This window comes from Gobius niger (assembly GCF_951799975.1).
Source record: "Gobius niger genome assembly, chromosome: 14".
NCBI classification, from domain to species: Eukaryota; Metazoa; Chordata; class Actinopteri; order Gobiiformes; family Gobiidae; genus Gobius; species Gobius niger.
The window spans coordinates 14,153,304-14,177,263 of NC_136865.1; the positions used below are offsets into that span (position 1 = coordinate 14,153,304).

The window sequence follows — 23,960 nt, forward strand, 5'->3', positions numbered from 1 at the left end:
TATTTTAGAGACTACATTTTTATTTATTAACTTGCTATCTGCCACCTGCTTTAGTGGGTGATTATAGCTGTATTTTTTTGTGATGGCTTGGTTTGCAACTACGTAACACAGCCCGTAATAATGTTTGGTTTATTTGTATTTTTTCTAAACAGAAATTGACCAAGGCAGCTGCGGAGACCCTGGAATACCTGCTTATGGTAAAAGGGAGGGCACTGGCTTCAGACATGGAGACAAACTGTTCTTCGAGTGTCTGCCTGCGTTCGAGCTGGTGGGAAAGAAGAACATCACGTGTCAGAAGAACAACCAGTGGTCCGCCAAGAAGCCCAGCTGTGTCTGTACGTGCGCTCATTTTTGGCACTAATTACTGTATCTATGCATCGCTTGGTAAAGGGGAATGCCACACACCTTATTTGGTTTGTTGGGTTTTTGTAGTTAGTAAATGTTTGGGCCTGATTGCAAATTACACGTTTAACTTATAGCTCTTTTCTCTGACAAGTCTCTGTGAGATTAATCATCTTTTAGCAGGGGCATGAGTATGCATGAGTGCAGCATTGTATACTCACAAAGCCTGCTCATGTGTTTGTGCCGTTGAGCGCGGGGCGTGCGGCATAATAAATGGTCAGATTATCCCTACAGTTTGCTGTGCAGAGGCTGTGGATTTGAAAACAATAGGGGGCCATATTAGCCAATTAACGGCATGAAAGACAAACACAGTGTTAGAAGCCGATGGTAAATGGGTAAGCCAGCTGACTAGGCACATCATCCACTCGCCTGTATGATTGATAAGATAATTGGATGGACAATAGCGGCCTGAGATAAACATCGGGGAGCTAAATGACGGAGAGGTTGCAGGCCCGAGAGTCGATTTGGCCACGTAATGCTGGGTAGTTCACTTTGAATAAACTATTTCAGTTCTGCAGGCACAATGCAGGCCCTGTTTGTCTTTGCCACTGTGCACAATTATTGTAATGAGATCTGGGAGGTTTCCAAAAGTGTCATTAGTGGCTTTGTTTTTGTGTGGATGTTATGCACATTTTATACATGCTCATTGTCAAAAATAAAAGGATTTTAAAGGTTGGTGACAAAACAAATAAAAACAAGTAAATATGAGCAACAGATGTAAAAGTGGCTGCTGCAATTTGACGGCATAGTGGTATAATGCATAATGAAGGTATACTGAATAAATAACTACGTGTAATGTATTTATAAATTGGATCATAAATCCCTCACCGGTTTTACATGATGAGATCAACTGGGTATCATGGGAATGACTTTATGCAAGGTCGAAGCTAATTGTGCTCCTTTTGATGCAGTACCAGTCAGATCAGCCATAAAACATGCCTTTTTCTATGCAGTTTCCTGTTTCTTCAACTTCACCACTCCATCGGGGGCGCTCCTGTCTCCAAACTACCCTCAGGAATATGGCAACAACATGCACTGTGTGTGGTTGATTATCGCCAATCCCGAGAGCCGGATCAACCTGGCCTTCAACGACCTGAGCATGGAGAAACAGTTTGACTTCCTCTCCATTAAAGATGGCGGAAAGGTAGGGGACACCATATTTTTTTGGTATATGCTTCTGTATAAATGAACATTTTGCTTTAGCCACCACAGAAAATTGTGTTGACAATAAAAAAAAAGCAACTGATAACTAGACTCGGTTTATATTTAGAGGACAGTGCACAATACTGAGCACACAGTACAGTTACTCTGTGCAAATGAGGCATATTTTGCTCTGAGCTACTAGTCTTCAGAAATTTGATATAAAGACAGTATATTACAAAAAGACGGAATATGCAAAACGATTCACAACTGTGCAGTAAGATTTCTGATGAATATGTAACTACCTCAGTCTATAAGAGTTATCAGGCCGTAGCATTGGTTCGACTTTGCTAAACTTGCCAGTGCAACCATTTTTTATTTTTTATTTAATGTCATCATTATCCAGCCCTGGTATTATTATTACTAGCACATAGACTAAAAGCTAAATAATACAGCTGGCAAGGAGAGCTTTTCTTCCTGATTATGCTAGTTAGTTTGTTGCCTCTTTATACAATTAGCGATAGTTTTGTGCCTCATTGGCGATAGTAAAAGAACAATTTACTATCGCTAATTGTTCATTCAACAAACTTTTGCGAAGTGGGATATTGTACATACCGCCATTGAAAATCCCGCTCGCACATGCCAGTACTGTAGGCCTAATTTTCAGTGTGACAAATAACATCAGATACAATTTAAATCTCTTTGCAGGCCGAGTCTCCTATCTTGGGAACGTTCTCTGGAGATATTGTCCCTCCGTCCATAACAACCAGTGGTCACGTGGCACGACTGGAGTTCCTCACTGACCACACCTACACCGACAGAGGATTCAACATCACTTTTACAAGTATATAGTCAATGTTTCATACACAAGACCATAGCCATACCTGTGTCACGACTGCATTTGTTTGAGTCGGTCTCTGTACTGTATGTATGAACACTACCGCGTGAATCGTCCCCAATACCAATGTGTTTGTCATCCGCACACTGCACAAGCTCCAGCACCCATGGGCGACACTTTTCTTTACACACTCATTGCAAAGCCAGCGACATAAATGACAAAAGCTATCCTTTTTTGTCTAAACCGAGTTTTGACATCCAAATAAAAGCCAAACAAAGACGCCGCTTTCTTACCTGGCAGATACATTTGCGGCGCTGCTCATTATGTTCTATTCTGGGCCACTGCTGACTTCTGAGGAAACTCCAGATGGGGTTTTGAGACTGTGACGCGATGCACTCTGCAGTCTGCTGCTGGTAAACCCATTTTATGGGAACACCATGGTGAGCAATTGGCAGCCATATTACCGCATTGCTTTTCTATTGTGTAATGGTGCTGATCTTCAAAAAATGTTCATCCCATTGTTGGTAGCAAAACCTAAAAAACAAAAAAGACAATACTGCAATTTATATGTATATTGTGATACAAAACAAAACATTCCATGTGCAAGCACTAGATTTTTGAGCAGCCTACACCATCTATTCCAAAGAAGTTAGCACACACCTGCCACAAGAAGGTAATAGCTTATTTTGAATTTGATAGAAAACATAATTTACAGGTTAGTTTTGAGGTTCATTTACAGAACAGGTTTTGCTTTAACAATAACAATGGAAACAACTTGAGAAGCTATGGATTTAGTGCATACAATTAGGTCATCAAGCTCTCACAATCTAAAACAGACCATTTTAGAAAGGCAGTATTTGCATGGAGATTACATTGCGTTATATAACAGGGGTCTCCAAGTAAATTTTGAGTGTATACGAGCGATCGCGATGTCGTCACATCCGTTGGCCGTGGTAAGCATTTTACATTTTCATATTTGATAAACATTTTATTAAAATCCTATAATCAGCAAAAACAATGTCCATAAACAGTGCATTGCGTCTCTTGCGCTGTAACAGATCTATCATTTTATAAAACCGAGTTAGAGGCCTGTATGCATCAGCTGTTGCCTACCATTCACCAAAACATCCGGCGAAAATTGCGGAAGTAAACAATAACAGCGATCGCTCGTATTGCCGGGGTCCATAAACAAAAGCTCCAGTAAAATGCTAAAATGTTTTGATTGGGAAAATACTATTGAGGAAAGAATGAGCCTGACAGGACTGTAACCTCGGCTTACACTTGTATTGCACTTAACAAGCCTGTGTCACAAGTGCCACACTGTAGTCATTATTTATTCACTCAGCATTTGGTTGTGGTAAGCTACTATTGTAGCCACAGCTGCCCAGGGGCAGACTGTCCATTTACCACAGGATTATAAAGTGTTGTTTATATCCTGATTTCTTATTATATCAGTGCCCTCTGCTGGACACGTGTGGAATCTTTTTCCTTTCTTTCTTTAAGCTGCCCCCTAGTGGCTGGAGTGAGCATTCTGGTTATTTCTTTAAAAAATAGTAACACCGCACAGGAATAGTCTAGAGACTTACTTCCTTTTTTTGACATACTCAGAAATTTGTGCTCTACATGTCAGGGGCCGGATTAAATCATCTCCCGGGTCTCGCGGGAGACCCCTGGCATATAACGTCACATGAAAGCTAATGTTATTCTGCCCTGAAATTCACTTAATGGATCCTCAAAATTGAAATAAAAATAATTGTTTTCTCTGCTACTTCAGTTTAGTTCAGTTTTTCATTTGTTTTTTTAGATAAACCAACACAATTTGTAAAACACTCACTCTTTTCTAGCTCCCATCTTTTTCTATGGTTGGGAGCAATCGAACTAATTGAATGCTTTCTAAGCATTGTGAGGCTGATCCATTTAGAGCCTTAAAGTACACATCACAGGGTAGCAGTCATTATCCTGGCGACTTCCTCTTTTGCCAAGCCACAGAGTCTGTAGACATTGGGATGTTTGTCTTAATAAACTCTGCACTTAAATGACATGTCGTCAACCCAACCCAGGTGCCGCGCCGTAGCCACATTGTGGAGAACACATGGTGACTAATGCTTCAATTAGCAACTCAGATGAATAAAAAAAAAAATAGCTGATGCGGCACGCTAAATGAATGTCAAAAAGCAGTTAATTGGAGTTGACAGGCTGTTGCTCAGACTGGTTCTATGCTCGGGATGTGTTGTGGAAGGGTTGTAAGACCAGGCTTATATTTTCGTGTTGATTAAGGACATGCCAAACTGTATTTAGGGGATATTTCATAAATACGATCATTTTGATGGATGGTGTTCACGCTCTACTTGGGTCCAATGATTATAAAAGGATTCATCAACACCTTCAGCATGTGGCATCTGTGAGGGAAAAGAGGGGAGAGGGAAGTGTTGCTTCAATTATGACCCTATTGGAAAAAATGCATTGCAATAATAAACTTCCATCTTTGAGAAATTCTAATTTACAATGATGTCTGTGCCACAAATTCATTTACTAGCTACTTACAATAACAATGACCAAAATATTAAAATAATAGAATTAGTGTTATCTTCAGTGGTAGCATTTCAATTGGTTTTGTCACTATTTGGTACTTGGATATTGGTTACCCCGAGGGCCTTTGATAACAATTTTAGGGTCTTAGAGTCTTTTTTTTTTTTTTACCACTGCAACATGTGACAAGCTGTGACCCAAATAGTTATGAACAATATTCTGTGTAATATTTTTTTTTCATGTGTGTCCGTCCATTTTCCCACAGCCTTTCGTCACAATGAGTGTCCTGACCCGGGGGTGCCAGTGAATGGGAAGCGTTTTGGTGAGAGCCTTCAGCTGGGCAGCTCCATCTCTTTCGTCTGTGAGGAGGGCTTTGTGAAGACTCACGGCTCTCAGACCATTTCCTGCATTCTCAAGGACGGCAACGTGGTCTGGGACAACGCCGTGCCCCGCTGTGAAGGTGAGCATGTACAAAGACAGTGGCCACAGGACGTATTCATGTCTCTCTTTTTAGCCTTAGTTATTATGTTCTAGTCTGATACTGAAAATGTGTCAATTATTTTTTTTTTTTTTTAATTCTTAAATAAGTGTCATTGAATATATAGAATTTACCGCAGACCTAAACATTTATGACATTTATGTGCAAAGTGGAAAAGTTTGGCAAGTGATGGGTCTGATTGCTTGGCGGCACGGTGTACTTGGCATGGTGGTGCAGCGGTTAGCTGCAAACTGTGACTACAAATGTAGCTTACCACCATCAGCAGAGTCAATGAACCTCCCTCCCTTTCATGTGTGAAGTGCTTTGGGTGTGTGCTATACAAATAAGATTCCCTTCCCCAATTCAAAAGTGCTTTTCCACTGTGTATCCATAGTCCATATTACATGTGATTTAAAAAAAAAAAAAAAAAAAATTCTGCATTCTCTGTAGTATATGATGAAATTGGCGAGATGAAAATAGAACTGGGTTCTTAGTTTCTTATTCTACAGTTAGACAGACCAAAAAGTTTCTCTCTATCCTGAGAGGAAAAGGGTCGAGTCAGGAATGACTAAAACTGCAGTCAATATCCCTGGTCCCAGACTAGCCTCCCTTTAGTGTCCTCCTAACCACCATTTTAAAAAAGATACCCTACACTTCAAGGCTTGCTAGAAAAGGCTGACAGAGGTGCTGAGGCCAAGACAATGCTAAGTGTTATGCCCCACATTAACTACAGACACGTGTTTGATTCTACTAGACGTAATCGGTTCTCTCTTTTCACGATATGGCAAAAAGGAGCCCATTATTAAAGTATGTCACATCGTCCCTGTGAGCCACCACAGTTCTGTATTCCTGTGAGACCATCTATCATCCCGGTGCGTTTGTAGCGTAATGCGTTTTATAGATGTCCTTCAGTATGCTGAGTTGGCCGATTAAATCATTCCACTTCAAAGCGAGCCGGTGAGTTGGCATCCCAGCTATAAGCCCTCCTCTGTGTTGTGGTTAAAGATAGGCAGTTACAGAGATGCAGTATGAGGGGTAACATGAGGGTCGATAGGCCTGAGTGTCTTTGGTGTAATCAATCAAACGTGTCTCCCCCTCTTTTAAGCCATTTGGTAGTTAATGCACTGGTGCTTTTGAAGGAGGGGCTTTCAAATTCAAAAACAACAGAAAAGCACAGGACATGACTGTTCCCGAGGGAGATGGTTCACCTTGAAGTGAGCTGTCACCAATTTGCATGAGATAAAGCCTTGCAGTAGAAAAAGAGTGGATGAACACTATTTGGATGCGGGGGATGACTTTTGTACAGTCATGCATCAGATGGGTAAAAATGCCCAATTTATTCATTTTTTTTTCTTTATACTACCTTTGCTGCCTCTTTAAATTCTATAGTTCATTAGTCTGTTTTAGTTTTTATTCATTTATAAATTTATACATTTGACCTGAATTTAACCTTCTAAAGGTATGACCCCATTTAGCCTTAGCTAAAGCACAATGCAGAAAATTCTATATCATATGTAAGTTTGTCATAAGTACACAGGCTTTATAAGCACACAGAAGTGGTGCAAGAAAGAATGTTGTAATAACTTTTGTTCAATCAATGAGAATGATTGTAAAAACCTGACCAGGTGATCAGAATCATGCAATATTCATCATTTCCTATTACTATTCTTTTTCCCTTTGTGTTCTCTCACACGCTCTCAGCCCCATGTGGTGGGGATCTGAAGGCTCCCAGTGGGATCATCCTCTCTCCGGGCTGGCCTGAACTTTATAAGGAGGCCCTTAACTGCGAATGGATCATTGAGGCTCCTCCAGGCTACCCCATCAAGATCATCTTCGACAAGTCAGTTACAATCCAGACGCCATATGCTGCTCTGTTACTTCACCGCTATCGTGTCTTGTCCCTCCGTGCTTAATGCAGTATATCTAATGCACATTAACAACCAGAGCAACATTATGTTTTATTTAAAGTGAGAGCATAATGTATATTTGATCCTGCGTCGCATTGGCCTGTCCCTAGGGGATATGGCCAGATATGACAGCAGATTATTTACATACAAATTGAAAACATGAAGACCTACAGCGGCTACACAGGTGCTAGGGCAGAGGAAGTAGAGAGGGCTTGTCAAGGTGAAGTGGAGAGAAAGTGAGAGGAGGTAATGATGTGTGAGATGGAGAGAGAGGTTGTGGAAAGGTTCAAACACTGCTTTTGTCTTTTATCAAGGCCGCTGAGTGTCAGTATAGTCTTATGATAATGAGCAGTTATATATAGCTGTGTATTCACTGTTAAATGTTTTATTTTACTGTTTAAAATAGTCTTAAAGCTCTACTGTACCAAAGCTCTAGATGTAGGTTATGTTTGTACATGTATGTCGTATATTTTATTTTGATTATATAAGCATTAACTGTTTTAAGTAAAATAAGATATTGTTATTGTTGAATTATATATATTCTAGAATAGCATTTTGCATGTTGAAGTTTGTAAATCTAATGTAAAGTAAAATTTTTACTACATTGTTTTTTTTTCTTTTACTTGTTAGGTTTCGCACTGAAGTCAACTATGATGTCCTGGAAGTCCGCGATGGACGCTTCCCCTCCTCCCCTCTAATAGGGAGCTACCAGGGGACACAGGTCCCACAATTCCTAATAAGCACCTCCAGTTTTTTATACCTGCAATTTTCCACTGACAAGAGTCACTCGGACATCGGTTTTCGCATACGATATGAAAGTAAGGCTCGCTTGAGTTGAGAAAGTCTGCAGTTCTTATGCAAGCATGAGTGTTGTTTCATGTTCTTTCAAAAGTCTTCACTTCACTGCCTCTTCTTCTACAGCACTTCAGTTACAGTCTGATCACTGCGTGGACCCTGGGATCCCAGTGAACGGGCAAAGACATGGAAATGACTTTTATGTGGGCGCCTTGGTCACGTTTAGCTGTGATGCGGGATACACACTCAGCGACGCAGAGCCTCTGGAGTGTGAACCCAATTTTCAGTGGAGTCGCCCCCTTCCGAGTTGTGATGGTGCGTTTCAAAAGGTTGACCTAGAAATGACTAAGAACCTGCTAGTTTTTTATTTACTCCCAAATAGGATTAAATCAAAGACATTGTTTGAGAGATGGTTTGTGGGGAAAGCAGGCTTGTGTTGCATCATGTTATTGCTGTTATTATTTCCGCTTGGCTTTTTTTGATTCATGGATTCAGTGTAATTTATGAATTCCTAAAATATCAGTCTCTTCTCTTCTGTCCTCAGCATTGTGCGGTGGCTACATCCATGGAAACTCGGGCACGATCCTGTCACCAGGCTTCCCAGACTTTTACCCCCACAACCTGAACTGCACGTGGATAATCGAGACCTCCCATGGCAAAGGTTAGCCAAGTAATTCTCTGTCAACACGTGTGGCAGTCAAACCCAATTTCCCTTAGCAATGTCGTTTCCCTCCTCTGGATGGCCTTTTATTTCTCCCGAACAGACTGTCTCCGTAAGACTAATAAGCTGAGAGGCAGGCCTTGGGCTACAGCACACGGGGATTTTAACTCAGTCATGTCTTCGTTTGGTGGGAAACTAACATCAAATTGGCATAGTTTTATTTGTGGGTGCTCCTCTTGCATCAGTGTTAAATGTTTGATGATTAACATGCACGAAGCAAGGAAGACGGCGAATGGATTTTGTTTGCCTGTCACACTTTATTAAATTATGTTCTCGGGAACATTGCCTGAGAACATTACGGAAAAATAAACTTTCTAATTAGTGGACTACTTTTTGTTAAGTTGTGTAACTTTTTTCCTTCTTATGACTGAACTTTAAAACGTAACTTATATTTTTTTCCTGCCACTCAGGTGTTCAGTTCACTTTCCACACATTCCATCTTGAAAGCCCCCATGACCACTTACTGGTAACTGAAAATGGCAGCTTCTCTCAGCCGCTCTGGAGACTGACAGGATCAACGTTGCCTCTGCCTCTAAGTGCAGGGCTTTTTGGAAACTACACCGCACAGATCCGATTTCTCTCAGACTTCTCAGTTTCTTATGAGGGGTTCAACATCACTTTCTCTGGTAAGAACAAACTAATATTCTAGACACATTCATTAGTATGTTTAAAGGAAGACATTGAGGAGACATTACACATACACCCATTTGTGGATATGCCATTCCTCATTTCAAATCTCCAAACCTCCAGAATTCATTGACTTCTGAAATTACCTACATTTTCATTTACATCCTGTAGCATTTTAGCGCACACATGCTACTTCTACTGTTATGCCCTTCTTCACTCAAACAACTTCTCATGTCTCCTCTTTCAGAGTATGATTTGGAGCCGTGTGAGGACCCAGGAATCCCACCGTACAGCACCAGGAAGGGCCTGCAGTACGGGGTGGGCGACGTCTTGATCTTCTCCTGTTTCCCGGGTTACAGACTGGAGGGTCCGGCGCGAGTGGTGTGTTTAGGGGGCAGAAGGAGAGTGTGGAGCTCCCCTCTGCCAAGGTGTGTGGGTAGGTGGTCCATTTTTTACTTTTTCTCTCTTTTACTCCTCAGACTTACATGTTTAAAGTAAATAGTGCTAGTTTAGGGAGTACATTAAGAAAGTACTTACCGTGAATATCATGCTTTAGAGCTAGTGTGAAAGTTTTAGTTTAGATTGTGATATTTGTACCGGGAGTCTATTCTTTCTTTTTTCTGATTTCACATTGAAAAAGAAAAAAATTCAAATTGAGCTGAAATTGCAGTTAATCATTGTGAAATCGCTGTGTGATTATGATGACACTTTCCTTCACGTCGCCTCTCCCGTCCTTCATTGCTTGCTGACATGTTAAATATACTTTAAATTTCAAGCATATAGCGATTAATGTGTCCTCTGCTCTGTCTCCAACACCACCTCTCTCTCTCTCTCTCTCTCTCTCTTTCTCTCTCTCACTTTCCGTCTATATCTGTTGCCTGTTTTTATCTAGCTGAATGCGGCTCGTCCGTGACTGGCATGCAAGGGGTGCTTCTCTCACCAAACTACCCCGGTTACTACGGCAACAACCACGAGTGCATCTACTCCATCCAGACGCAGCCGGGCAAAGGCATCCAGCTCCGCGCACGGGACTTCCGGCTGGAGGAGGATGACATACTTAAAGTGAGGAGGTGTTTGGGAGCTGCCTGCCCGTGTGCCTGCTGGATGGAAAGCTTGTTAGCATATGTTAGCTTCTGATTCTTCCTCCCACTCGCTCTGCTCTTCCCCACCAGGTCTTTGATGGCGGCAGTAATGAGGCCCGTCTGCTGGGGGTGTTTACAGGCAGCGAGCTGCTAGACACAACCCTGAACTCCACCTCCAGCTCTATGTGGCTGGAGTTCATCAGCAACGCCGACAACACCAGTAAAGGCTTTGAACTGCACTTCACAAGTGAGTTATAAACTGGTGTTATGCTATAGACCTGGGTGACATTATTTTACATATAATGCGGTTCAGTACTGCACGGAAACACCCTCACCAATGAAGAGCAGAGATAGCTGTTTGTATAAGCCTTTTCATTGTACTAGAAATGTTGAAATATAGTCGACCGGACTGGGTTGATTCAGCAGCTCCTCGCTCTTGTAGCCAGACGTAAGTCACACAAGCCAGAAGAGGCCAGTTGCATCACTGTGTGGTACGTTTCCAGCCCTTCATCCACCCCTGGCCTCCTGCCTGATGGAAGAGGGGTGAATAGTTTGTGTCCAGGGTGAGAAGGGTCAGCTGTGATCCGACCCACACGCCTCCAGACCATTAGAATCTTAGGTGATTCTATGCACCTTCCTGATGAGGTCCAGAACCGCACATACTTTTTGTGCACACTAAAACTGCTTTATAAATAACTGTATTTAGAGTCATTAGGTTCCATTTGCATTGATAAAAACCCTGCTGTTTCTGTGTCTGTCCTTTACTCCTCTCTCAAACCACCTAGACAATTTTTGAAAATCTTTACCAAAATGGAAAATTCCTGGTTGACCGAGAGTCTACACCGACTGCCATCCATGCGCTTTATTGGTGAGGTTGTTATGCAGCCCTGAATTTCACTTAAACAGGCCTCTAGCTTGTTGACATTTGACTACAAGAGCAAGAAGAGGCTGCTGTTTATAAGAAGCAAAATGTCCTCTACTCCGTCAGCCCAGTCTAAACCTCTCCTGTGATAGTGTTATTTTGGAATATACTATGGGAAGCGGAGGCTCTTGGCTCTACAATTGTACCCTTTTCAAACTGACCTCCAACAGTATCTGTCAAAAACACATTTGTTGCCTGGTCTTGGCCTTCTGACAGCACATAAATTTATTATAACCTACAACAGCCAGGCTCTCTCTTTAAATGTTTACAGCACAGGACATCAAAACAACCCACAAATAATTTAACTGGCAATGTGGTTGCTCTAAACTGGACTTCAGGCCACACCGAGCGTAGTTCGGGAATCAGCACATAGAGTGAGGTCTACTTTGATCTGACTGACTTTTTGTGCTTATCCAAGTTGCTTCTTTCATTCATGCATATTTGAGTAAGTCGGCATACTAAATTAGTCCGTTTCAAAAGCTTATAACACTTGTCATCCATCTTATAATGTTATTGAAGTCTTCCTATTATAAAATGGGAAATGAATTCGTGGTTGTCCAAAAGCCCAAAGTAAATATGTATATGTCTACTGTAAAAAGTGTCGTTGTTGCTTCTTGTAGGTTTTGAGCTGGTGAAGTGCGAGGATCCAGGCGTTCCGCAGTTCGGGTACAAGCGTGAGGACAAGGGTCATTTCGCCGGGAGCATGGTGTTGTACAGCTGTGACCCGGGCTACTCTCTGAAAGGCCCTGAGGTGCTGACCTGCCTGCGGGGCGAGAGACGAGCATGGGACAATCCCCTTCCTCTTTGCGTCGGTGAGTCTCCTGCTGCTGTGGTCGGAAATGATATGGCAAAAGGGGTCCAACATGAACTCGAAATATTTTGTTGAATATATATATATCTGTATAACCAAAAAGAGAGATTATTTTTAGCTGAAGTAGTTTCACCATGCAAACTATCCTATATAATATGCTGATAATTATGCAGGTGTTACAATTCCACACTAATATTTTGGAGATTTTCTCTTGGGACATTTTGACAGTCACTCCCCAAGCCTCACATCCTCAGAAAGGTGAGGTAAGGTAAAGAAAAGAGACAGAATGGTGTTTTTGACAGTCGCTGAGGTGATTAGAATAATATTGCTCAGCTCTCTTTTCATCCTGAGCTGACAGGTAATTTTAAGTCTGGCTCTGAACAGCGTTCGGCACACGCTATATCCGCGGACATGCTAATCCTTTGCATAACCCTTTTGCTGTTGATCATCACCGCCGAATGTGGGACTAGCTACTTGTGTTTTATAATGAAGGGTGTTTTATTTTATTTATTTATTTTTGCGACAGGAAACCATAGAATGCTGTTTATGTACTGAAAAAAAAAAAAAAAGCGTAGGAGTGTTTTTTTGCATGTGCTTTGAAATGTAGTAAGTCTTTGGCGAGGACAGGATTGGAGAGTTACTACAAGTTGATCCCCCCTTACCCTGATGACTGAACACCACATCACACATACAAGGAAGTAAAAAAAAAACGTATGGTCCTTAAAATATCTGTCTGACTCATTGCCTGTTTGACCACTTTGCTTTGGATGAGTCATTGTCGAAGATGATATATAAGTTATATAGAGAAAAGAAGAAAAAAAACAATCCAGTCACATGGACTTCAGAGATCACTGTGTCATCATCCTAAAACAGAATACAGGAAGGGCATGTGATTGAAAACTTATACAATCGAGAAGACAGATGATTTGTGGAAGCAGTAGTGTGATGCCTGTCAAAAATGCTGTCGGTGTTAAAGTGTTATCCTGTTGATCGAATGTTTTGTTCCCTCTTCATGGTCTTATTTCACATCTTGTTCTTAGATGGTAACAAACCTGCCTAAAATCTGTTTTCTTTCCGGTAGTTTTTTACAGCCCAATAATGGGCCCTTGTTTGATTACTGCTTACTCCTGTGTGAAGGAACCAATTTCCTTCTCAGTTGCTGCTGAGAAAACAACAATTTTAACCCCCACTTGTCAAATGGCATTGCTTCACAATAATGAACACACAATTTCAAATCAGACTTGAGAGATGATTATCATTTGAGAAAATCTGACGTAGTGATCAGAAAATAATGTGCGCATGTTGAATTATCCCTTTAAATTCCTTGGTTTTAGATTTATAGTTTTAATATAATAATGTAGCGTAATTAAACGTTTCACTCACTCAATGCTCTTGCTCTGAGATTTTCTTTCTTTCTCTGTATGCATGCAGTAAAGTGCCCAATCATAACATAGCTGTTTTAATGTTCTGTCTTTTGCAGCGGAGTGTGGTGGCACAATGAAAGAGGAGCCCTTCGGTCGAATTCTGTCTCCCGGATACCCAGCGCCCTATGAACACAACCTGCACTGCATTTGGACCATCGAGGCTGCTCCAGGAAGCACTATTAGGTCTGGCCCACACTTTTTTAAGTCCTCTCTCAGTGCTTTGGAGTTTTGTGATTACATTGTGCTTTTCTAGGTTTTTTCAATCTCCCACTTCTCAATATACTTCCAGTATAGAGCCCCCTTTTTGCCGCGGTATTCATCACTTTCACAGGCTGCTGTGTAATCAATCCGCTGTGGGCTGGTCTGGCCTATAGTTGAGCCCGTACTTGCTGGCAAAATGTCCGGGTATTTTTTACCACCTAAACAGAATGTAGTCTTGTTCGTTTTGAAGGATTTGATATGACGAGAAGAGGTGCATTGCTACAATGTCAGCACTGTGCTGAATGTAGCACTGCTTTTTGCATTTTAGATGACCAATATATTTTTATTTATACCATGGTCTGGGTGAATACTCGATTCTGATTGGCTGGTGGGAGCTGACAGACGTGCACATGTAGTCCGGTAGTTAAATCACTGGGATATCACTCCGCTGCGGGCATCGCCATAGCAACGCATCACACAGCTGAATCAGATAAATGCCTAATTAGTGACAGACAGGAAAAAATGAGATGGATTTTGTGGTTAATTTCAAAGTTTTGGGCCAAAACAAAGCAAATCATTTAATGCACGGCTCCTCGTTGTTTCATCCTTACATATCTAACACAGTTACACATCTATTTTCAATTGTGCGTATTATAATTGTAGTTGTAGTAGTAGTAAATAAAATAAGTAGCATTAGAAAGTCAATTGGTAAGTTAGTAGTGATAGCATCACCATTGAAAGTACAAAGGCTGCATTTGATTAAAAATTGCTATTTGACTGAATATCACAAACGCTGCAATTATTACTTAGAAAGCTAAGTGTTTTATCATGGAGAAAATGTGCTAACTCTGTAGTTTATACGTCCACTAACATGCTCTGAATTATTTTAGTCAGTTTAGCAGTTCATGTTTCACTCCTCTTTTAAATGTTAGTGCTCCTGGCTGTGCTTAAAATGCACACTTACTGGGACTATGCATTTTAAATCAAAACCGCAAATCTAGTCTCAACCGGCTCACTTCAGAAAATTACTTTTTTTTTTCATCCCCCCCCCAAAAAAAAATTATACAGCTTTAGTAGATGCGATTCCCGCAGTATAGCACAAATACTGAGTACTTTATTATAATTATTATGATCTCTGCCTCACACATAATTTTGTAGGCCAAATGAACAAATGAAGAAACCACTAAAAAGTTGCTTTGATTTCCATATTTTTGTGTGGATACTTTCCCAGAGCGGGTACATCTGACTTCCACGGGGGCCCCTCACGACTGTTAGTTTACATTCATTAGCGCCTTCACCACCTCGGGCTCAACTCAAATTCCTTCGCTAGGTATGTTCCACATCCGCGCCTTTGATCCTACCCACGCAATTCATTATTGAGACGAATTTGCAATGCAGTAGTCCAGGGATTCCGTGTATATCAAGCAGCGCGGTTGAAGCTGGCACACTAATCAAACCGCACTGAGCCAATGTGAAGCCCCGGAGTTTGGCCAAGTGACAGCAGGCGTCGAACTTAACATGGCCGGAATCAGGGATGGGCTCAAACATGAAACAAGGCGGCATTAAGCGGCATCACAACCCGCATTTTCACATCGCCTGTTCAAAAACACATGAAGTGAGGAATCGTAGTCGTCATTGTAACAGCAGATTTTGAGTATCCCCTTCAATCTCTGCTCCACTACGGCGTCTCAACCTGTGTCAGATATGCATGCATACACATTCATACATGCGGCTCTGGGCTTCCTTACTTATTTATCATCTTGATGCGGCCCAGCTATTGTGAAGACTCCCCACAGGACTTGTGATTGCAGATACTCTGTTTTGTATGCAGGCGGGCGGATACAGCACTCGCGATTCCTCAGTTTCTCTCATATGAATACAAACTAGTTAAGCCCAACTGCAAGATTAAGAAACCCATGTATCCGTCTTTTTTTTTTTTTGCACCTCCTCTTTCTGCTCCACGAGGGGAACACCATGCAGGAGGATTTTTTTTTCAAAAGATGTTACTGTAAGTGAGAGTCCAAAGATTCCAAAGTTGCTTTTGAGAGAAACATATAAACAAGTACATTCAGCAAACGTTATTCAAACATGCACTGTATATTCTCCCTAAGGGATTCATTTGCAAACCTGTGACTGCACACTCAATCTTTCTCCGCTGTTGAGTAAAATGAAAAATATTGCTCAATGTACAGAGATTATGTATTGCGTTCAATCTTCATGGCTCTTATTCTGCTCTCAAGGGCTGCACAAAAACAAGGAAAAAGTGTAATAACAATGTGATGGGATTGGCATATTTGTATAGAGCATATCATTGTTGTATTTTTAATGGATGAATCCATTGATTCTGGTTAAAATATAATCCAAAACTATTACTAGTGAGACTAAATCGGGAGTCATTTCAGAAGATCAAGGCCCAAACCTGACCTTTTCAATAATTTAAGCAGCCACCCATTTTATTATGCAGTTGAAAGAAAGTTTGTGTTTCTGGGAAGATGAAATGATCTCCAAAAGGCGCTTTATTTCCATCTTCTACATTTTCAAAATAACATTTAGTGTACAAAAAGGCCAGAGCAAAAGTTCAGGCACCATGCCAAATTAATGCCTTGTAACCCCCCAAAGCTTTAAATGCTTTTCTCTGTGGCCAAGAATCTTTCTTTTCTAGTTTGAGGGATTATTGCCCTTTTTTCCCTACAAAGGTCTTCCAGAACTAAGAGATTTCTGGGCAGTCTTACCCACACTGCTCTTTGGAGGGAAAGGAAAATGTGTCACTTAGAAAGCCTCAACTTTAGTGTGATACATTTACTGTGATACAGATATCACACACAATGCAATGTGCAATGTATGTGAGCCTCATTTTCCAAGTAAATACTGCAGCAGTATAATGGCTAACCTCTCTAACCCTTGCTAACAGTATACATAAATGTGCTCTTGTGCGCCTGTCTGCATCTGTTTGCTTTCTCCACACATGTTTCTCTCACATGTGCAGTGACAGGACTTGCCAAGTTGGTTGTGTACTGTATTCACACAGGCAGCACATTGCTTAGTACCCTCTGGCTACTGTGCTCACACATCACACGCTATAGGAATCCCACTCTGACACCAATTATGCAGAAACAGTGGGGACTTGTTGCTCAACTCAATACATTGTTGCCTTTGCCGCTTTTCCCTTGGCATCATCAGTTGCTCAAGGTCAATGTAAGTGTGAAGAGAAATTGAGTAACAAAAGCGCAAAAACTACTGACTACAGTGCATCTAGTGCCTTTACTGTGCCATTTATTTGTGCCGTTTCTTTTTTTTTTGTGGTAATAGTTCAGTTCCATTGGTTTGCATACAGAACGGGGTGAGGACTGAAGTGTTACTTAGCATTTGTGCCACTTTGTGGTTTTACCTCAGGAATGGTCTATTGTTCTGTCTTTTTTGAATACCACATACTGTATCATCAAAGATGGCTTATATAAAGTAGTAATTGTCTTGCACAGATACACATGCTAATCCACTGTGCATCCTAACACTAGCGGGGCACCAGCTGGCTGACAGCTGTCTGCATGAAAGTGAAAAGAAGATATTTTGACAGTGTCATCTTTGTGATGTCTAGACTGAAATCATTAAATGAGGTGGCAGGCAGAGCGTATTTGTGTGATTGACATTAAGGAACATCCCCGGCATACACGGATGTGATGTTTTACCGATATTTCTTGGCGCAGTCTGTTTTTTATCCTCTTACTACATTTACCCTCAGAAAATGACTTTTTATTTTATTATTTTTTGCCCTGTAGCAAGTCTTGCTTGTTAGTTGTTTTGCTAGTGTTTGCACAATAATTCAAGCTTCAGAATGGTTTTGAGAAAAGTAATAAAATAATCATCAATGGGACTTTTTCCCTTCACAATTGTAAACTAGGTCAAAGATTCCAGCTTGGTTACATTTGATAAAACTCAACTTATGGAATGGACTGAGTGGATGGATATAGTATATGTTTATCCATGGAACAGTTGTATGACATCAAGGTGATGCAAGCCAGGGGGGAGTGTCTTGGCAAAGGTCTTCCTTCGGCATATGTTTGCAAGGTTTGAAAGAATCACTTGTGTTTTACAGACTTTTTCATACAGTTGAATTGTATTGTTTTTATAATCATCTGCTTATGCCCACTTTTAATTGTGCTTTTACAGCTGATTCAGTAGTGCCGGAATTGACCAAAGGTGTTATTTCTTTCTAGCCTCCATTTCCTGGTCTTCCACACGGAGGAGATCCATGACGTGCTCAGGATCTGGGATGGACCCCAGGACGGAGGAGTCCTGCTGAGGGAGCTGAGTGGCTCAGCCCTGCCTCCGGATGCACACAGCACATTTAACACTGTCAGCCTGCAGTTCACAACGGACTTCTTCACCAGCAAGCAGGGGTTCGCTCTGCAGTTCTCAGGTGCGTCCTCGAGTGTGCCTCTGTCACATCAAAATGACAAGCCGTGTTTTTACGTAAGTGGATGTTCTGTGGCTTTTTTTTTCAGTTTCAACAGCGACTTCGTGCAATGACCCCGGGTTGCCCACAAACGGTACTCGTGGCGGAGACAGCAGGGAACCGGGCGACCACGTCGTATTTCAATGTGATCCCGGTTATATCCTGCAGGGGGCCAACAAGATAACCTGCACCGAGATCAATGGCCGCTATTTCTGGCAGCCTGACCCTCCGACATGTACAGGTAATAGACACAGTCAGCTAACGTTTGTCCCTTATTTCGAGAACAAGAGGGGGGAAAAAGCATTTCCCGGACTTTAAGTCGCTCTGGAGTATAAGTCGCACCAGCCAAAAAATGCAGAATAAAGAAGACAAAATATATAAAAGTATTTAAGTCGCACCATTGGGCATCGCGTTGTTCAAGCTCTTATTTGTAAACTTGTTCCTCTAGCTGTGGCTCTAGCCTTTAACCCACGATTAGCTTTTGTTTTCTTCATTGCAGTAAGAGTAACCTCCGCTTTTCGCCATTCCCTCATAAGTAATGGTTATGGTCTCAACTTATATATCATTATTCCACCTACATTAGGCACTCAAAGTGCTTAAGTTTCTCGCTCGCTCCAAACTTTACCGTTTTTTAAATTTTCATTGGTACAGTAAGTGCTTTATTTGGCATTGTACAACCATACAAGAGTCGCAGATACTGGTGCACAAGCCGAGAGTGCCCTCTAGCGGCTGTCAGTGTGAAAATTATATGTTTTGATATATAAGTCGCACCTGAGTATAAGTCGCACTCTCAGCCAAACTATGAACAAAAGTGCGACTTATAGTCCGGAAAATACAGTAGTTCTTAATACTCGACACCACTGCCTATCACCACTGTGATAATAGAGAAAGGTTAAACATCCTCTAAAATATCTGGATTATCCTCTCATATCCATTAGATTTGATTTGAAGAAAACTGTATGGTGAAAAAATTATCAAATTCAGGGATCACAACTACTGATGTTTTCTTTGTTTCTTAGCACCTTGTGGAGGGAACCTGACAGGCCCCAGTGGGCTGATCCTGTCCCCAGACTACCCCGAACCATATCCGCATGGAAGAGAATGCGATTGGAAAGTCTCGGTACAACAGGACTACGTTATCTCCCTCAGCTTTAACCAGTAAGAATATGTTTCACTGACACGCACATACCTTTGTAGTAGGTGCCATAAGTTGTATACACCTTATTGTTGTTGTTTAACGCAGGAGTAAATAGTACAGATTGAAGGAGAAGAGAAAGGACACAGTGCCTACTGCTCATTCAGCCTTTGTGCCACAAAGGAAAAATGGAACACTATTTATAGTCATTTCTGGCGCCACTTTTCAATAGATGTACACAAAGCACTGAAGATAATGCCACTGTTGACATTTTTTCCCCATGGCTTTAGATCCGTAGCTTTCTGTGAAGTTGTTTATAGAGTTTTGATGCAAAGCTTTTTTGAGCTGTTAATTCAGAATTGCACCAGTATAATATGATGTAATATGGTATATTTCCTTTTGTGTCTTTAGATTTAGCTTAGAGCCAAGTTATGACTTTCTACATATCTACGATGGGCCAGACTCCCTCAGTCCATTGCTTGGGAGTTTCTATGGCACGGATGTCCCAGAGCGAATTGAGAGCAGCTCCAACACACTCTTCTTGGCCTTTCGTAGTGATGCCTCCCTCAGCAGCAATGGTTTTGTGCTGCAGTACACAGGTAGGATTAATATTGTGTTTTTTAATCAATGTGTTAAAATATATGAACAGAAAAGAGCACATTTAAATACATTTGTATCTGCTTCTCAAAGTTGTAATACCTTGAACACACACATTCTCGTAGCGAGGAACACAACACGATCTTCCTTTTCAGACATTTTAATATTTTTATGTAAAATGTCAATTGCCCCATAATAATTGCTTTAACAACTTAAATTAGTTTAATACTACATGATTGTTTTACAGTGTCTCTGTTTCCTTGATCTCATATATTCCCATTTGTACCATGGTCAGCTCTGGCGTAGTGCAACTCCTCTACTCAGCAACAAAGAATAATACAAATAAAAAGCTGACACCGTGCACTCTTACTTTTTGATCAGTCTGTTGTAGTTGCAAAAATGCTTTCCATAAATTAGCAAACAGTGTTTCTTGTCGGATTGCTAGGACGCTCTGCTGAGTGCAGCACCTTAGCAGAGAAGTCAATTTTATTTGCTCACAACGGGCATTCACTATTGCACCCCAACTTGCATTTGTTCTGCATTTTAACAAGCATTTAATTTGAACATAACATACAACTGCTGACAAGGTGTTGCTTCGGACATTGTTTAATCGCATCTAAATCCCCCCTTACTAACACATCCTTCATCTCGGTCGAAACCCAGTTATTTGGCTCAATTTTAAATGTGCTCCGTACATGTCTTATGCTAACAAATAGTGCATAAGCAGCAAATGAGAGAGGACAGTTTAACAGACAGTGCCCTTTAACTTACTTCCAGCAATATTTACTGCAATGTGCGATACGGTGCGTAATATTGTATGGCCAATCTGGTAGAGCAGATGGCCTCAGTGTGTGGCTCAGAGGGAAAAAAAAAAAAATCCTCTCCCCACTTCCAATTCTCCACACTAATGAACCATAACCAAATAATACATAAATTACTTCCTCCGTTACAGACAACATGAGAAAAAAAAGACATGTTTGGCCTGGAGTCCTGTCTGTTCACTCAAGCTGCATCAAATGTGCGAGTTTGGCACATTTGATAGGTCATCTCACTACTTCAATCAAGACAAGTTGCAACTGTTCATGTGTACTTTTGCTATGAGGCATCCTTTGTTTCAATTAGCTCAGATAAAGGGATTATCTGCACTGGTTCAAGATACCGCTTAAATATTGTGCAGTTGTTGTAGTTGCAAGTTTTACCGTCTCCCTATGTGTTTTTTTTTTCTTTTCTTCAAAAGCATGAAGTAGAAAGGAATGAATAGTGACAGGTATCCTTTTGCATCAGCTTTTATCACTCCTGAGCAATGTGCTTGACAATTAAGTGAGATGTCCATCGTTCAGGTGCGCTGATGGATGTGTGCTGGGATGCAGCATGTGCAAGATGGCAGCGTATTTGTATTAGGTGATACCGGAGTATGTGTGCGCGCGTGTTTGTGTGTACGTATGTGGAGAGGGCCTGCGTATGCGCGTTGTCTCCTCCGGTTGAGCGCACAGTAGAGCGGTGTGAGGGGCGGTTCTGTGCACTCAGCAGACCCTGAGCCAGAGCTGTGCCACTCTCAATCAACAGCCTGTCTGTCTCCACCTCCATATGTACCTTCAGCAGCCTCACTGGAAAGCAGGGGTTAGATACAAACTGTGTATCCACAGGCATCGTATGCTGTAATTAATTCATATAAAAGGGAAAAAATATGTACAGAGAAGATGGCACTGATATATTTTGTACTAAAAATGTGTTCACTGTATCAAAATCATTAGTACTTAAAGCAGCACTAAGTAATAGGGCTGGGACAAAAGTCCACATTTGTCACGATCCGATACATATCACAATACCCAGGGGCCAATCCGATACATATTGCGATACAGTAAGTAATTATAACAAGTGATATGTTTACCTTAAAATGCGTAAAAAGTCATGTGTCTGGAGTTTTTAAACCAAATGCCATTGAACATTTACTGAAGTGTTTAGATTGAAAAGTGCATTAACCACATTGAACAAAGTGCTGTAAATGTTACAGGGGGGAAAAAATGAGTGTGTGATAAAACATGCCTCCAAGCACAAGTATTAAAAGTATTGCGATACTTGATAAAGTATTGATACTTGGTGTTACATCACAAAGTATTGCGATCCAAGTTCGATCCGATATTATATCTCCATTGTGTAATTCGATGTACAATATCCCTCTCTCCCTTTGTCTTTTCTATCAGCGTAGTATTTACTCTGATGGACAATTAATGAGTAAAAAACCGTAGCATGCTATGACACCTGCAGTGGCGCTTATGGCCTCTAGGGGCATGCGTTACTTAGTTCTGCTTTAAGTTCTTCTGCTCTCTCAAGGTGACCCCTGGCAACTTTTTTATTTATTTTTAGGCACAACTTATTGTTATTAGCATATTTTCTCTGCTGCCATAAAAAGGTGTTAAGCAGGATACCGTATGTGTAAATTACAAGTTCTGGGTGTAGTCTTACTAGAAATCTAATCATAAAATGGTATATTTTAACATGGTGTCGCCGTTCATGCTAAGCTTGTCTTATCAAAACCGTAAAGCGATGCACCAGATATCTGTCTTGTTCTGTCTCTGCAGCTCAGTGTAAAATCCCTTCATTGAAAACCTGCACACATTCCCTTCTGCTCCTCATTTTCCACTGCGTTTCCTCTTTGCAGAGAACCCTCGGGAGTCGTGCTTCGAACCAGGACTCGTGCGCAACGGCACACGGGTGGGCACAGAGCTCAAGCTGGGCGCCATCGTGGTCTACCAATGCGACAGTGGCTACACTCTGGAGGGAGACGCCACCTTGACTTGCATCATGGGAGGAGACGGCAAGCCCAGCTGGAACAAGCCCAAGCCTATCTGCATTGGTAAACACTGACATCTGGAGACAATTGTCTGCAGCACAGACTCCAGATCCATGCTCATGACTTTATATCCTGTTAATGCGCATGCACGGGTATGTAGGCTTTTTCAGTAATGATGCCAAGCTGCACAGCATTTCACCAAATTCAGAGAAGAAAATACCAGCATTACGTTTAATCTGGCTGTTTTTATTGGTGAAAAACACCTTAAATAAACATGAATTATTTACTGCAAGCAGGCTCTGTTTTCCTCAGATATTTAACTTCATTGGGAGCGAGACACCAGCTCCTTTCAATGGATTAATTCCTCCCTTGCTTTGACTACAGGTTAACCAAAAAATTGGTTAAAATACATTGCTTCATTTCAGAGCTTTGCAACAGTTTAGTTGCTGTTGTGATATAGTGACAATTACGTTAAAATAGATACATTACCGCCACTGAATAAAATATCACCAGAATACTTTGACATACCATCAATCATTTTTGTGTCACAATTTGAGAGCCAGTGTCTGGACTAAGCTCTGTTAAAACACAAGCATCCTGCCTCTCTACTGGAACTTACAGAGGAGACAGCACAGAGGCCGATTTCCCCCAGACTAACCCAGAAGGACACTTGGAAAACATTGCAATTTCACTGTGGCAAACACTAGGGACATGTTCCACCCGAAGCCCAATCAGACAAGAAAAGTAATTTAGGATTGATGGAACGGTGGGTATGGGATAGCAGTGATGGAGAAATGGGAATGGTCCTGTATTGGCTGTGGGCGTCTTTCTCACTCTGTCCTTTTGTCCTCTTTCTCTTCATGTCTTTTTTTTTATTTATTTTTTTGTCTTTTTGCACAGCTCCATGTGGTGGACAGTACTCCGGTCTGGAAGGAGTGGTTTTGTCTCCGGGTTACCCTGGAAACTACAGTCGCGCGAGGACCTGCCTATACTCTGTGGCTGTGCCCAAGGATTATGGTAAGGCATTCGTCATTTCTTTTTTTGTAGATGGAGATGCACTGTGCAATGTGTGGCCCAATAACATCTGCCCATCACAAGTTTGTT

At 41.4% G+C, this 23,960-nt stretch overlaps 1 protein-coding gene across 1 annotated transcript in view; it reads left to right on the forward strand.

Moving 5' to 3' along the window:
- csmd2 (CUB and Sushi multiple domains 2) overlaps positions 1-23,960 on the forward strand; it is a 212,126-nt gene that overhangs the window by 128,539 nt on the left and 59,627 nt on the right. The window contains exons 13-32 of the mRNA XM_079571186.1: positions 153-335; positions 1,356-1,546; positions 2,251-2,386; positions 5,175-5,369; positions 7,089-7,227; positions 7,925-8,112; positions 8,216-8,404; positions 8,634-8,750; positions 9,221-9,436; positions 9,685-9,873; positions 10,330-10,499; positions 10,610-10,766; positions 12,062-12,253; positions 13,733-13,859; positions 18,092-18,294; positions 18,380-18,571; positions 19,350-19,488; positions 19,877-20,064; positions 22,725-22,919; positions 23,757-23,873. Coding sequence (XP_079427312.1) covers positions 153-335; positions 1,356-1,546; positions 2,251-2,386; positions 5,175-5,369; positions 7,089-7,227; positions 7,925-8,112; positions 8,216-8,404; positions 8,634-8,750; positions 9,221-9,436; positions 9,685-9,873; positions 10,330-10,499; positions 10,610-10,766; positions 12,062-12,253; positions 13,733-13,859; positions 18,092-18,294; positions 18,380-18,571; positions 19,350-19,488; positions 19,877-20,064; positions 22,725-22,919; positions 23,757-23,873 — 3,423 coding nt within the window. The remainder of the gene's footprint in view (positions 1-152; positions 336-1,355; positions 1,547-2,250; positions 2,387-5,174; positions 5,370-7,088; positions 7,228-7,924; positions 8,113-8,215; positions 8,405-8,633; positions 8,751-9,220; positions 9,437-9,684; positions 9,874-10,329; positions 10,500-10,609; positions 10,767-12,061; positions 12,254-13,732; positions 13,860-18,091; positions 18,295-18,379; positions 18,572-19,349; positions 19,489-19,876; positions 20,065-22,724; positions 22,920-23,756; positions 23,874-23,960) is intronic.